At 38.3% G+C, this 15,853-nt stretch overlaps 1 protein-coding gene across 1 annotated transcript in view; it reads left to right on the forward strand.

Annotated features, from left to right (window-relative positions):
* The window catches only part of C5H10orf67 (chromosome 5 C10orf67 homolog), a 135,257-nt gene that overhangs the window by 87,635 nt on the left and 31,769 nt on the right, over nucleotides 1-15,853 (forward strand). The window contains exons 12-14 of the mRNA XM_066386560.1: nucleotides 8,747-8,809; nucleotides 9,893-9,972; nucleotides 10,047-10,112. Coding sequence (XP_066242657.1) covers nucleotides 8,747-8,809; nucleotides 9,893-9,972; nucleotides 10,047-10,112 — 209 coding nt within the window. The remainder of the gene's footprint in view (nucleotides 1-8,746; nucleotides 8,810-9,892; nucleotides 9,973-10,046; nucleotides 10,113-15,853) is intronic.

A 15,853-nucleotide genomic window follows, 5' to 3' on the forward strand; every position in this document is an offset into this window, starting at 1 on the left:
TGTTGCTATGGTTTCTTTTAATGAACCACAGCCTAGATAATCCTTTCATGATAGGTGTGTGCTTAGAGTGGGAGTGAGAGTAACAGAGCACTTTCTCTGTGTGCTGCTTCACACTTATCTTTCAGTAGAGCCTGTCCACCTTTGCCACGGAGTGGGTCTTTCTTTATGTATCTATTCTTCCCTTGCTAATAATAGGCTGCTATTGCCTGGTACTTAATAAGTGAGGGTAGAGATGGTTTTTCCCTTGTTCTAATCAGTCTCTAGGAAGTGTCATGTGTCTGGCCCTCAGAGGTGATCTTTCTCAGGATTCCTGCTCCTCCTTCCTGTGGTGATCTACCTCGGCCTTGCATCTGAGATTGACCTTACTTAGATGTTTCCTATCTCTCCTGCAATACTAAGAAGTTTCACTCAGTATCAGTACAGTCTATAAGGCTTAAGACAATTACCAGCCCCTCACCCTGAAGAAGAGAGTAGTTCTTTTGTTTTCCACTTGCCATAATATGTCTTTATCTATGCCTTTTAAGCAAGAGCTTTGCAGCCCTCATAACCTTTTGTGAAGTGGACAGGGCTTGGTATCTAACACTTCTCCACTAATCACCTTCTTTGAGTCTAATTGGCCAGATAATTTGCTTCCCCTCTTGCAGGGTCTTGAGGCTTTTGCTTCCTAGGATAGAAGGGCTTGGGGGAGATAATCCTCTTCTTTCAGCAGCAGCTGATCTCCCCAAGCCCGAGCCATCACAAGTCTCCTGCCCTGCCCTCAGTTTTCCTCATAAGCATCTGGTAGGAGAAAGTGGAAAAGTTGTGAGCATCTACTGCTCTTTCAACATGTACCCCAAACTACTTCAGACTGCTCTGCAAACCCATACATGCCCTTCAGTAGTTCTTTGTATTTTTAGCTTTTTTTTTTTTTTACCTGCTTGTGTTGCAACTGGCATAGTGCTGCTTCTTCCATGAGCTTGTGCATGGGTCATATCTCTCCTTGGAGAGGCTCACTCCTTGGAGTGCAGGTTATCTGGTTGTGACTTCAATTCTCTGATAGGTTCAAGAAAAGCTGCCATTTCGTAGTGCATCTGGATTTTTCTTGTTAGTCTGGGAATGGCATTTTTTGCATCTTATGGGGGAGCCAGAAATCTGAATTTTTTGTGTAAAATAGATTTATACTCATATAAAATTTGATCAATAAATAAATACCAAAAGAAAAAGTAAAAATGAATCTTGCCACCCAGAAATAATCATTGAAAACCCATTGTGATTTGCACACACAACAAGATATGGGCAACTTCATTCTACCCACTGAATATATCATGTATATATAGTCACTCGGGAGCAACATTTCACTCCATAGACGTAACACAATTTAGTTAACCAATTTCCATCGATTTACTGGTGCCTCCCTGAGATATTGCTTCTTTTTTTTTTTTGCTATTGTAAACAATGGCTTCATCATCCATAACAGAGACATTTCCAGCATCACAGAGTTTTTATTACAATTTTTTTATATTGGATAATTTGATAGATGTGTATGCTGATTCTACATACCTGACTTTTTGCAGTGAACATCAAGTCTAGGATGATCTAGAGTGAGCCAGGTGAAGAGGCCAAACCCACATTGAATTTGGTGGGCTTCTAGGCCTTTGAGAAGATATGCTTGCTTTTGCATATGGCCGGGATCAGCCCGGATTGCATAGGGCCTCCTAGTTCAGTCATCTGCCAAATATTTCAGAGGCCCTGGGCAGACATGGAATGGCATTCTTGGGACACATCAAGTGAAGAAAGTCTTGTTCTACTTTTGAAAGAATTCTCTAGCTTAATGATTTTGTTAGAAACAAACTCACTCATGCTATATGTAGATAAATGTTTTGTTTTACTTTTGCCCTATACCATGATTACTGCTTGATTGCATACAACCTTATTATATGTTAGTCTCAGTGGTCCTAATTCTCATGTCTCTTCTCTCCCAATTATAAGCACATGAAGCTGGTTCTTCTCTCTTCATGTTGTTTTGTCACTCCCTCCTCCCACCAACCACCACACACTGGCACATTACTGGTGTTCAAAAGAGCTGTAAAAAGAAAAAGATGTTGGTATAAAAAAAATCAAGATTAATGAAGTTTTAGGGACAGAAGATTGTCTTTCTTCAGGATGAGTTAGAAAGCTTGTTTTGATAGTCATGTAATTGATGGTTTAAGGAGAGAAAGAGGCAAGAAGGCACCGAGGCCAGAAAGAATTGTCAAAGTTGCAAAAGAGGTATGTTTGTGGCAATTAGGCGAAATGAAAGAATGCAATAACTCCTTCATTGACAAGAAAAAAGAAAAAGAAGACATGATAAAGGAATATGGTTAGTCTGTGATAACTAATAAACATAATTGCACTTCTTCTGTTATTACAAAACTTGGCTGTTGACTCCTAATTTAGAAGATTATATTTGTTTAGTGTTTTTCTGTATTGTTTTGTTTTGTTTTGTTTTGTTTGTATTTTTCTGAAGTGAGAAGCAGGGAGGCAGAGAGAAAGACTCCCACATGCACCCAACTGGGATCCACCCAGCATGCCCATGGCAGGGGGGCGATGCTCTGCCCATCTGGGGTGCTGCTCCACTGTAACTGGAGCCATTCTGGCACCTGAGGCGGAGGTCATGGAGCCATCCTCAGCACCTGAGCTAACTTTGCTCCAATGGAGCCTTGGCTATGGGAGAAGAGAGAGACAGAGAGGAAGGAGAGGGGGAGGGGTGGAGAAGCAGATGGGCGCTTCTCCTGTGTGCCCTGGCTGGAAATCAAACCCAGGACTTCCACATACTAGGCCGATGCTCTACCACTGAGCCAACTGGCCAGGGCCTAGTGTTGTTTTTTAAAAATATTTTTAAGAATTGCCTTAAAATGGAAGACAAATTTAAGAATCACAACTTCTGTTATAAAAGAACCTAATTTCTTAATTTTATAAATTTTTAGGTATAAAAATATATACAAATTCAAAAGAAAATGATAATATTTATAAGACGTTATTTCTAATCATAGGTTTTGATTATCTTTATAATGGTTAATTTCTATTTCCCTACTTAGGAAGCTATCTACTTTTATGCTAACATTACCATTCATTTTCACCACCAGCTATTACTTAGCAGTCCAATATTTGCACCTGTCAATGAAGTAGCCACATAGAGACCAACATGTATATTCCAGAGAAAGTGGAATGTCAGCAGCTGACAAAACAAAATGACAGTTTAATGTGGACAGAGCCAGGATTCAATATAACATGCTATAGCAAAGTTGAAAGTTCAACTCAAGCTGAAGAGCAAACACTCTAGTCTACTGCAGTCGTGGTCAGAGTATCGTCTTCTGGAGAGATTGAATAATTATTTGCTTTACAGAAAATATGTTTTATCACAGTTATCTCTAATACAGTCACTCATTTTATAGGAGTCAGGAACAGAGAACTTTGAAATTTGAAACTAATTTTTACTGTATGTGAATTTAAACACAGTCTTTTTTTATATAAACTTTAAATTACTGATGACTTTGGATATAGTGAAATAAATAAATATGTCTTTCCACCTGGAAGCTTATTTTGTTTTACCTTCCTGTTTTAATAACTTCCTATGGATTATTTTTTAATTATTTATTGATTTTAGAGAGATAAGAAAGGGAGGAGAGAGAGAGTGAGATCAATCTCTTCCTGTATGTGCCCTGACCGGGATCAAACCTACAACCTTTGCTTATCGGAGCTATCCATAGATTAATTGTTTTTAATTTGGCTTACTTTTTTTTTTCCTGTTATCAAACTGGCAAATGTTCTCCAAAGCTTATTGCTTCTACCCCAGTGATTTTCTAGGTCCATGTGAACGAAATGGCAGTGAACTCATTCTGAACTCCTTGTGTCCTGGGCAGAGAGGCATTTAGTGGATCATGCCCTTTGAGAACAAATAGGTGGAAGGATCCCAAAAAGTATATGCATTCAATCACCTTGGTGACCCCCACTTTTTTGAAGCCATGGAGGACTAATGATAAAGACTTTTCATTGTTTTTGTTAAACTGGTGTTGCTGTGCATTGTGTTGTGTTTCTCTTTGGCTAGCTTCCCATCATGTGATCCTGGGCAAGACTGCGTCACTGTGCTGATTGGTGGTGATAGGTGGTAATTTCCTCTAGGAAGTTTGAGATAAGTGTAGACAACCAAGGGAACAATTATTTGGGTAGTTCTAGAACCACCAAACAGCTCTCCAGGTCTGTGGGTACTGATGGAGTAGGAGTTAGAGTTTAGAGAACTAAGTAAGAGTAATGAGTTGGGGCCCAGGTTTAGGATTAAGTCAGTCCTGAGAATTCTTCTATCAGCCAGGGAGAAATCAGAACTACACATCAATCAAGAGTAGGCACAGCCTTCTATCCCTGACCATGTGCTTTTCTATTTCTATAAATTTCATGGTTGGCCTTATTCATGTCATTAGCTGATGCCTCCAAATTCTATGTCTAGAATTGACCCCACCCTCAAATTCTAGGGCCTTGTCCCAATTGTCTGTTGTGTGTCTTCATTAGTTTGTGCCCTGGGTACCTCAAACTCAGTGTCTGAAATTGCATTTACCAAACTCTTCCTCCAGGAAGGAAGGAAGGAAGGAAGGAAGGAAGGAAGGAAGGAAGGAAGGAAGGAAGGAAGGGAGGGAGGGAGGGAGGGAGGGAGGGAGGGAGGGAGGGAGGGAGGGAGGGAGGGAGGGAGGGAGGGAGGGAGGAAGAGAGAGAGGGAGGGAGGGAGGAAGAAAGAGAAAGAAAGAAAGAGAAAGAAGAAAGAAAGAAAGAAAGAAAGAAAGAAAGAAAGAAAGAAAGAAAGAAAGAAAGAAAGAAAACTAGTATACAAAATTGTCCCTATTTCTATTATTTTTTTCTTATTATAGTGAATGGTACCATTCTCCATATAATTGCTCAAACAAGAAATTATAGTTAGTTCTTTTTTTTTTTTTTTTTTTTTTTTGTATTTTTCTGAAGCTGGAAACGGGGAGAGACAGTCAGACAGACTCCCACATGCGCCCGACCAGGATCCACCCGGCACGCCCACCAGGGATGATGCTCTGCCCACCAGGGGCAGGCCAGAGCCACTCTAGCGCCTGGGGCAGAGGCCAAGGAGCCATCCCCAGCGCCCAGGCCATCTTTGCTCCAATGGAGCCTTGGCTGCGGGAGGGAAAGAGAGACAGAGAGGAAGGAGGGGGGGTGGAGAAGCAAATGGGCGCTTCTCCTATGTGCCCTGGCCGGGAATCGAACCCGGGTCCCCCGCACGCCAGGCCGACGCTCTACCGCTGAGCCAACCAGCCAGGGCCTATAGTTAGTTCTTTTTAAAGTCCTCTACATTCGCCCTCCTTCATAATTTCTCTCAAGTATATCTTCTCTTCCTCAGCCCTGTTTTGTTTTCTGTTGTATGTTAAGAGCTTAGAATGTTTCCTGACACAAAGTAGGAATTCAGCTAATATTTAATGAGTGAAAAAACAAAGCAAACAAAGCCATTGGCCCTGTAGGAAACACTTAATTTAGGAAACAGACCTTAAATACATATATTTTGGAAAACATTCAAGTGAAACTTTTATCCATTAAGCAGGACAGGATGTTATGAAAAAGGAACAATCTGAGGAAAAGAACAATTTCTTGGAAGTAAATTTTAAAAAGTGGCAATGGACAGATGAATATTTAAAATGACACAGCTAAATATCTAGTTAATAATCTGGAAGATAAAGTTGAAAAAAGTATCTTATAAATAGTGCAAAATAGCGACAGAAATTATGAGAAAATTAAATAGTGGCTGCTACAAGAAAAGAAAAAATGTTTGAACTCTAATTTTTATATTCACTAAAGTCTCAGTTGAGTTTGCAAACACAGACATACACACATGCACACATATGCAGGATGATATGGACACAATAAAAAGAAAAACTAGGTAAGATTCAGAAGTGAAAGAAGCTAGAAATATTAAATGTTGAAATGCTAAATTAAATCATGGAACAGATACTACTCACAACAATTAGGGGATATTTCATTGCTTCATGTGCAAGTTTTACTTCTTTATGGACAGTTACATTGTTAATGTTATTTACTGGGTTTCAGTTTTTAGAATCGTGTGTATGAAGCATGGAGGACTTAATTATAGTTAGAGAACAATCCTTCTGACATTGAGAATGTAAAAATAACATTTCTTCTAAAATAGGGAAGTTGGGTGAGTGAAGATGTTGCAAAACATAAAAGACTAAATAAATTTCCCACTTTTCACAGTGAAGAGTTCATATATCAAATATGTAAGCTTACATATATTGAAATCAATGTAAAGACAACAACATTTGCAACTAAAAAATTGGACAGGCAAGGGGTCAGAGAGAGGGTGGAAAGTAATGTGAATGCTCTCAAATTTTGAACTTTATTTGTGGGGAGCTCAAATCAGTGAAGGCTATTATTTATTTATAAAGGTAAAGATGAGAAAAACTAAAAACAAGAAACTCCTTAGCTTCTGAGAAGTGATTATTTTATGTTTATGTATACTATTCTATTTGCAGTTTATTTTTTAAATATGTGCATACATTATCATTAAAAATCTAAGGTAATGTGAATGGAGAAGTCAATAGGTTAGTTTATAGAAATAAACAGTAATATTTATGATGTATCTGACACAGAATAGGCACTCAATTAATTTTAGTTTTGATGGCTGTTATTACAGATTTTGTTATTTTTATACATAGTAGCGAATGTCAGTTGGGTTCTCTCTGTATTTTCAGATACAAAAGTGGGTCAAATCAGTTTTGTTCTTTGTGGCAGCCTAGAGCATTCTCATGGTTTCTGCAGATGCCGTGGAACTTCTGATGGTTGTTGCTGTTAATGGACTCCTTCTTCCACTGACACACGTCAGTTTCCAAGTCTTCTTGTGTTCTGCTTGCCATCCCAGTTCACACTACTTAATCAGATGCTAAATTCAATCCATTTCTGTGATTTCTACTAAAAAACACTTGCTCACATTACACCTTTGCAATTGTAAGTTCAAAGAGGTTGGAAAAAGTTAACTGACATGAAGAGTTTACATCACCTAGATGCCATTTCAAATTGAATATTGCACATTACCCCTGGCACCGGTCAGCCAAGGCTTTGCCACATACTAGCACTTGTAGCCTTGTGGTCTTGCCTGGCCATGTTCTCCTCTCTCTCTCTTCTCAGCCCCTCCTTCTGATTGCTTGTGGGAGCTTGAGGTCCCTTTTATCTTATTCTGCAAGACTCTCTAGCTCCTACTTCCAGACTTGGCTCCAGAATGCCCTTGGAAGAGCTCAACCCAGGAAGACAGGTAAACGATCAGGAGGGGTCTTTTGGGTCACAGAATCCACTAGAGAAGGTAGTGGTGGCAATAAGGAGCATTTTTTCTGTCTATTGTGTAGAAATCTAGCAATAGCTAACCAAGCAGATTTTTATATTCGACATATTTTCTGCCATCTACTCTCCTCATCATTAGACAAGTATAATAGCAAAAATTCAACTTGAGTATCATTTAAAATAAAATATTTTTTAAAGCTTCCCAGGTAATAACTGCCCATTACATTTTTTAAAAGGATAATGGTAAAATTTGACCAATATATAATTACAGGGTGATGTTTTTGTTGTTGTTTTTCCAAAGTTAGAAGCAGGGAAGCAGACAGACTCCTGCATGCTCCTATCTGGGATCCACCTGGTATGCCCACCAGGGGGCAATGCTCTGCCAATCTGGGGCATTGCTCTGTTGTGGCCAGAGCCATTCTAGTGCCTGAGACAGAGGCCATGGAGCCATCCTAAGCGCCCGGGCCAACTTTGCTCCAATGGAGCCTTGGTTGTAGGAGGAGAAGAGAGAGATAGAGAAGATGAAGAGGGGGAAGGGTGGAGAAGCAGATGGGCACTTCTCCTATGTGCCCTGACTGGGAATAGAACCTGGGACTTCCACACTCCAGGCCAACGCTGTACAGCTAAGCCAACTGGCCAGGGCTCAGAGTAATGTATTTCTAAATGCACTAGTGGGAAAGTTGGATTCAATGGGCTATAACTGTCCAGTTGCAGGTGCAGTATGCAAACACTGAGCTTTATAATTTGGATAAAGCAGATAAGACCCCTGTGAGACTATGGTTGAGACTATGATTGGCATATTTTAAGTCTCAGTTGCCTTTTTCTAAGCTGTAGAGAAACCACATCTTTATTCATTATTTTGAAATGTTATACAGGGTGGGGCAAAAGTAGGCTTACAATTGTTCATATGAAAAGTAACACAATAGGCCCTGGCCGGTTGGCTCAGCGGTAGAGCGTCGGCCTAGCGTGCGGAGGACCCGGGTTTGATTCCCGGCCAGGACACACAGGAGAAGCGCCCATTTGCTTCTCCACCCCTCTGCCGCGCCTTCCTCTCTGTCTCTCTCTTCCCTTCCCGCAGCCAAGGCTCCATTGGAGCAAAGATGGCCCGGGCGCTGGGGATGGCTCTGTGGCCTCTGCCTCAGGCGCTAGAGTGGCTCTGGTCGCAACATGGCGACGCCCAGGATGGGCAGAGCATCGCCCCATGGTGGGCGTGCCGGGTGGATCCCGGTCGGGCGCATGCGGGAGTCTGTCTGTCTCTCCCTGTTTCCAGCTTCAGAAAAGTGCAAAAAAAAAAAAAGAAAAAAAAAAAAAGTAACACAATAATTAATAAGTAACAACACAAGAATAAATTCAGTGTTTCATGTACTCACAACTGTAAACCTACTTTTGCCATACTCTGTATTTACCTGGTTTATGTCCTTTCCAGGTTAGATCTGCAACACCAGTTCCGACACTTGAAGAAAAGACGGAGAAAATGTCAGAGTTGAAGGTATAATAATGATTAATATGACCATTGTTAATATAATTTTTTTTTAGTGCCTGCGCATGAGAGAGAGAAAGACAGTGACAAGAAGGGAGTGAGATGAGAAATATCAATTTATAGTTGTGTCACTTTAGTTGCTCATTGATTGCTTCTTATTTATGCATGGACTGAGAATCTCAAGCCAAGCCAGTGACCCTTTGCTCAAGCCAGTGAACTTGGGCTTCAAGTCAGTGACCATGGGCTTCAAGTCAATGACGATAGGATCATGTTGGTGATCTCACACTCAAGTTGGTGACCTTGTCATCAATCTGGTGAACCTGCATTCAAGTCAGATGAGCCTGCACTTAAGCCGGCGATCTTGGAGTTTTGTATCTGGGCCCTCAGCATCCCAGGCCAATGCTTTATCCACTGCACCACCACTGGCCAAACTTAATTATTGTTTTTATTGATGCTGGATATTTTTATCAAGTAGCAATGACTTTGACAGATAATTAGTCTTAGAAAGAGAGAGAGGTCATGATTGTCTGGGATACATCCCTGCCACACTCAAAAGAATCTCATCCTAAAATGCCTACAGTTCCACTGTTAGAGATTAATTCCTTTTGCTAAAATATTTTTCCTTATAAAATATAAATAATACTGAGAAATAATAGGAAGCTCTAACGTGATTGAGTTGCTCAGAGCCTTTCCTGAGAACGGTTTTGAAAGAAAGAAGAAATAGACTAACTGGAAGCAGCTGCTGCTTCTGACGAAGAGCTGGAGAGATCACAATAAGAGGGAAACGAGATTGTACAGAAGGAATACCTCATAGGCAGAGGGCTGATAAAGATAAATTTGGTTGCTTCCTGATGTTGTCTAGTGCTGGCTGCCTTTCAGTGAATTATAACAAGAAACTGAGACATAGGATCTTAGTTAAATTCTTCCAATATATGAGAATTTGAGAGTAAATGGAAGTCACTGTTTCTTCAAATTACTTTTGGTAGTAGTTAGAATGTGCATACTATTAATAACAAATTATCTTTCATATTTATGGAGAAACAAGGTATATTGTTTACATAATTAACTTTGTGATATATTTTCTATTGAAAGGTTGAAGAAAGACAGTTTTTGCAGAAGGAAATAGCAACATTAAAGGCTACTTTAGAGAATGACAGAAAGAAGGCAGAAAGGTACTAGAAATAGTGAATCATAACTATTCCTTTTTAGCTAATACAAAATCTAATTATCTATAACTTTATTACAGGTTTAGGAAAGAATCTGAACGGATAAGCAAAATCTGGGAAAAGAAATTCTTTATTCTCAAGAACAGGTATAGTGTAATGATATATACACATTTTATTTATAAATATATGACTAACCATCTTTTAAGAAAATGAGGGGGAATTTTTCTGTACATATCAATTAATATAAAATGCCTTCATACACTTTTAACAAGAAATGCAAAATAATTGGCCTAAAATAGAAAAGTAGTCAAAGTCATTTCAAAGAAAAAGTAATTTAAAACTCTGTTTTATTCTTCTAATAAACAGGACATCCCTATTGATACCTAGTTTAATCAGCCCTATATAGTCATTTTCTTCATGGGGCTGTTAGAACGTTTTCCTGCTCATTTGCACATTATCATATTTAACTAGTCTATATTGTCTTTGTAAAATTGCTTTGCATAGTAGATTGCTTTCCTTTTTCAGAAAACAACACCAACTCTTTAATTCTTGGATCTAATTTTTATTCATATAATTATTTTAATTTCTCTTCTCTATATCATATATATATATATATACCATATATGGTGAGAAAGAGAGAAAGAGAAAGAGAAAGAGATGAGAAGCGTCAACTCATAGTCCTATCACTTTAGTTGTTCACTGACTGCTTCTCATATGTGCCTTGACCAGGGGCTCAAGCCATGCCAGTGACCCCTTTCTCAAGCCAGCAGCTTTGGGCTAAAGCCAGTGACCAGCGGGTCAGATCTACAATTCCATGCTTAAACTGGTAACCTCAGGGTTTCAAACCTAGGACCTCAGTGTCACAGGTCGATGCTCTATCCACTGCACCATTACTGGTCAGGCATTTCCTATGTCTTTTTAAAGATGGAGAAAGTTAAAAAATAAATAAACATGGAGAAAGTGACACTGTAAAATTCTGCAAAAGCTAAAAGCAATGCCACGTAGAAAAAAATGTTTATTTTTTGCCTTGTTCTAATATGTTAACATTAAAACTCTATCTTCTGTACCATATATTCTTGCCATAATTTTCTGCAGATTTTCTTCTTTATCACATCTTAGAAATTTCTTTGCAAGATTTTCTCATAGTCAAGCATCAAGACAAGATAGATTTAATGTTGGTCTGATATCCTAGTTTATGCTTGAGGCTCACACCTGACTTAGTGGGATGATAGTGCCATACATTGGCACTGTTTTTCATAACATCCACTCTGTATGTGTATAAAATTTTACACATTGCTGTATGCATTACACTGAAATAATCCCAGGTGGCACATTGAGGATAAACATTACAGAAATACTACCAGATGACAAGTGAAGGATTTCCTGCTTGTTGTTTCACATCTATGTTGAAAACTACTCTGTGCTGTGAAAACATGAATATATTAATACTTGCCCTGACAATTCAGTTAAGATCAGATAGCATATACAAACAGGTGAAACAAGAGGCTAAGAACAAAAGAAAGCTTAAATACCCACTTAATTCCATTTCCTCACACATGGACTTTGGGCAATCTCTGAAACTGACTAGAATGTCTTTCCCTTACTTACTTCTGTGGGGGTTATTTGCATCCTTAAGATTTTCCTTGTATCTGTCCCTCTGGGATTCATCTTTTTTTTTTTTTTTTCCTGAAGCTGGAAACGGGGAGAGACAGTCAGACAGACTCCCGCATGCGCCCGACCGGGATCCACCCGGCCTGCCCACCAGGGGGTGATGCTTGGCCCACCAAGGGGCGATGCTCTGCCCCTTCGGGGCGTTGCTCTGCTGTGACCAGAGCCACTCTAGCGCCTGGGGCAGAGGCCAAGGAGCCATCCCCAGCGCCCAGGCCATCTTTGCTCCAATGGAGCCTCGCTGCAGGAGGGGAAGAGAGAGACAGAGAGGAAGGAGAGGGGGAGGGGTAGAGAAGCAGATGGGAGCTTCTCCTGTGTGCCCTGGCCAGGAATCGAACCCGGGACTTCTGCACGCCAGGCCGACGCTTCTGGGATTCATCTTATACTCAATGACCATTTATAAGAATGTCTTTGTTTTACTTCAGATTGGCTTGCTATTAACCAAGATATTGACAGCCATATTCTTCATTTTGGTCTCTGCAGACTTTATGTTGGTATCTAAATATTTAGGACAGCAAAAAGTATTATTACACACTAGAGCATAATGTTGGGACATAATGCATTATGTCTCTCTGGTTTGATGGCAACACTAAGTGTTAATTCGCGGTGATACATGCAACAACATAGACAGTGTATATATCCATAGTGCTGTTCCTGGTGTGGTATGGAGATTAATTATACAGTTGCAGATTTGTGTGCACTAGAATATTTATTTCATTTCACAGTAACAGATTATAGATCAGGAACAATCATTTTTGTTTAGTAGAAGAAAAACTTCATCTTAGCTAGTGAAGATAACAGTTCAATCCAGTGATATCTCAACCAGTTCATAATTCATATTCAGTCCCAATCCAACTCAGAGCTTCTTCTCCAAGCTTTTTCTTTGTTCTGCTGAGTTGGCTCTATTTCCAGGAACATCAAACTTAAGCAGTGCTGACAAGGACAAGGGCTAGTCCTTCCTCTTAACATGGTGTGCCTGGCTCAGCTGCGGATGTTATCATTACTTTTTTCTTGGCACACATAGTGCTCAAGGGTGGCACATGAGCCCAGGAATAGGTCACTACATGGGTGATGCCACAGTGATGTAGCCACTCCCACCTCAACCCCGGGAGTTGGTCCACAGGCACCCCTCTGAGCCAGGATACAAAAGCAATATACAAAATCAGTTGTGTTTCTATACACTAACAACAAACTACCAGAAAGAGAAATGAAGAAATAATCCACTTGAAATTGAATTAAAAAGAATAAAATACTTAGGAATAAATGTACTAAAGAAGTGAAAGATCTGTACAATGAAAATTATAAAACATTGGTAAATAAAATTAAAGAAGACACAAATAAATAGATCCTCTATGCTCATAGATTGGAAGAATGAGTAGTCTTAAAATGTTCATACCACTGAAAGCCATCTACAGATTCAATGCAATCCCTATCAAAATTCCGAAAGAATTTTTCAAAGAAATAGGAAAAACAATCCTAAAATTTGTATAGAACCACAGAAGATGGCAAGTAGCCAAGACAGTCTTGAAAAAGAACAAAGCTAGAAGAATCGTGCTTCCTGATTTCAAATTATGGTACAAATCTATAGTAATCAAAATAAGATACTATTAGCATAAAAACAGACATATAGATCAATGAAAAAGAAGAAAGAACTCAGAAATAAACCTGCACTTATGGTCAATTAATTTTGACAAAGGGGTGAAGAATACTCATTGGGAAAATGACAGTGTCCTCAATGAATAATAATGTTGGGAAAATTGCACGGCCACACCCAAGTGACTGAAACTGGAACCCTATTTTACACCATATACAAAGTCAACCAAAAATGGATTAGGTTTTAAATTTAAAATCTGAAACTAAATTTCTGAAAAGAAAATACAGAGAGTAAACTTGACATTGATCTTGGCAATGATTTTTTTATTTGAAACTAAAAGCTAGACTACATCAAACTAAAAAGTTCTACACAGCAAAGAAAGTCATCATCAAAATTAAATGGTGGCCCTGGCTGGTTAACTCAGTGGATAGAGCACCGGCCCTGTATGTGTGTTCAATTCCTGGTCAGGGTATGAGACATATGAGAAGCGACCATCTGCTTCTCTTCCCCTCCCTCTCTCTCCCTTCTCGCTCTCTTCCCCTCTCACAGCCAGTGGCTCAGTTGGTCTAAGTTTCAGCCTCAGATGCTGAGGATAGCTCAGTTGATTCGAGCATCGGCCTCAGACAGGGGTTGGGTGGATCCTGGTTGGGGCACATGCGGGAGTCTGTCTCTCTATCTCCCCTCTTCTCACTTAAAAAAATTAAATGGCAACTTACAGAAAAGGAGAAAATATTTGGAAACCTTATATCTGATAAGAGATTAATATCCAAAATATATAATTCAAACTCTGGGTCGGTAGCTCAGTTGTTTAGAGCACTGTCCTGATATGCCAAGGTTGTGCATTTGATCTCAGTCAGAGAACATACAAGAATCAACAAATGAATGTGTGAATGGCTGGAGCAGCAAATCAATGTTTCTCTCTTGCTGTCTCTTTCCCTGCCCCCTCCCTCTCCCTTCCTCTCTCTGAAATAAATATTTTTTTTAATGGGCAGAGACACTGAATAGACATTTTTTCAAAGAAGATATATAGATGGCCAACATACACATGAAAAGATGCTCAACATCATTAATCATCAGGGAAATGCAAATCAAAACAACATGGAGACAACATCACACCTGTTAGAATGACTGTCAGCAATAAATAATAAAAAAAATTGGTGAGGATGTAAAGAGAAGGGAATACTTGTGCACTCTTGGTGGGAATGTAAATTGGTTCAGCCACTGTGGAAGAGAATATTGGAGGTTCTTCAAAATGTTAAAACTAGGACTATCATTTGATCCATCAATTCCAATATGAAAATAGAATATTGACAATATATCTACAATCCCATGTTCATTTCAGCATTATTTATTATATAACATATTGTTACCACAGTTAGAATCATCTTGTACAAATTAGTCTGCAATTTGCCCTTGTTACTTCACACTGTTTTGGACAGCTTTCCTCATCAGGACATTTGTATACACCTCATTTGTTCTAATGGCTACCTAGTCCTTTTATATATGTGGATTATAATTTATCCAACTAGTTAAGTTGATTAATTTTTTCCATTATAAACAATGCTGCATTGAATATATTTGCATTTTTTAGTATACTATTGCTATTATTTCTGTAAGATAGATGCATAAAAATAATTTTGATGGGTCAAAGATGTACAATTTTTATCAAATTTTTCAACAATTATAATACACTTAAATTCTCTTTGTACCTCCACGCCAATCTTATTCCTTTCCCTCTTAAGGGCCAACCTAATAAACTTAATGTTTATTTTCCCTTATCCCCTTTTAATCTTTTTATACTATAAATTTATATCTGAGTAAAGGTAAATAATAAAAAATATTTTGTCTGCTTTAAAAATTTATGTAATGCACATTAAAAATCATTATGTACTTACCAATTTTTTCACTTGTTATAATTTTAAAAGTTATTCAAATTGATATATAAGATTTAGTTTATATACTCTGAATTATTTAAATCTGTTAATATTCTTTGATGCTTTTTTTATGGCTCTGCATATGATCAGTTTTGGAAAATGTTTCATGTACACTTAAGAAGCATAGAAATTTTATTGTTGGGTGCAGTATTCAATGTGTTTTAATTACATCAACTTTATTTACTGTGTTGTTTATATCTTTTATGTACTTACTTATTTTTTACTGCAGTTATAACTATTGAGAGAGGAGCATTAAATTTTCCACTATGCTTATAGATTTATTTAATTCTCCTTTTAGTTCTGTAAAGTTTTACTTTAAATAATTTATAGTTGTGTTGCTGAATAACTACAAATTTAGAATTCTGATATCTTCTTGTGAAGTTATTCATATGCATCATTATGAAATATTCCTCTTTATCTCTAATAATGCTTATTGGCTTAATGTCTTTCTCATTTTATATTAATGTAACTATATCACTCTTTTTTGGTTAAGGTTGCATGGTGTATTTTTTTCTAGCTTTTTTTTCTTCCAAACTATCTTATTTTATATTTGAATATTTCTCTTGTAAGCTGCATAGTTAGATTTTAAGTCTATTTTGCCATCCTTATTTATTTTATTGACATACTTTATTCATTTACTTTTAGTGGAATTACTAATACCATTAGATTTGCATCCACCAGTTAACACATG

Source organism: Saccopteryx leptura, chromosome 5 (genome assembly GCF_036850995.1).
Source record: "Saccopteryx leptura isolate mSacLep1 chromosome 5, mSacLep1_pri_phased_curated, whole genome shotgun sequence".
Taxonomy (NCBI): domain Eukaryota; kingdom Metazoa; phylum Chordata; class Mammalia; order Chiroptera; family Emballonuridae; genus Saccopteryx; species Saccopteryx leptura.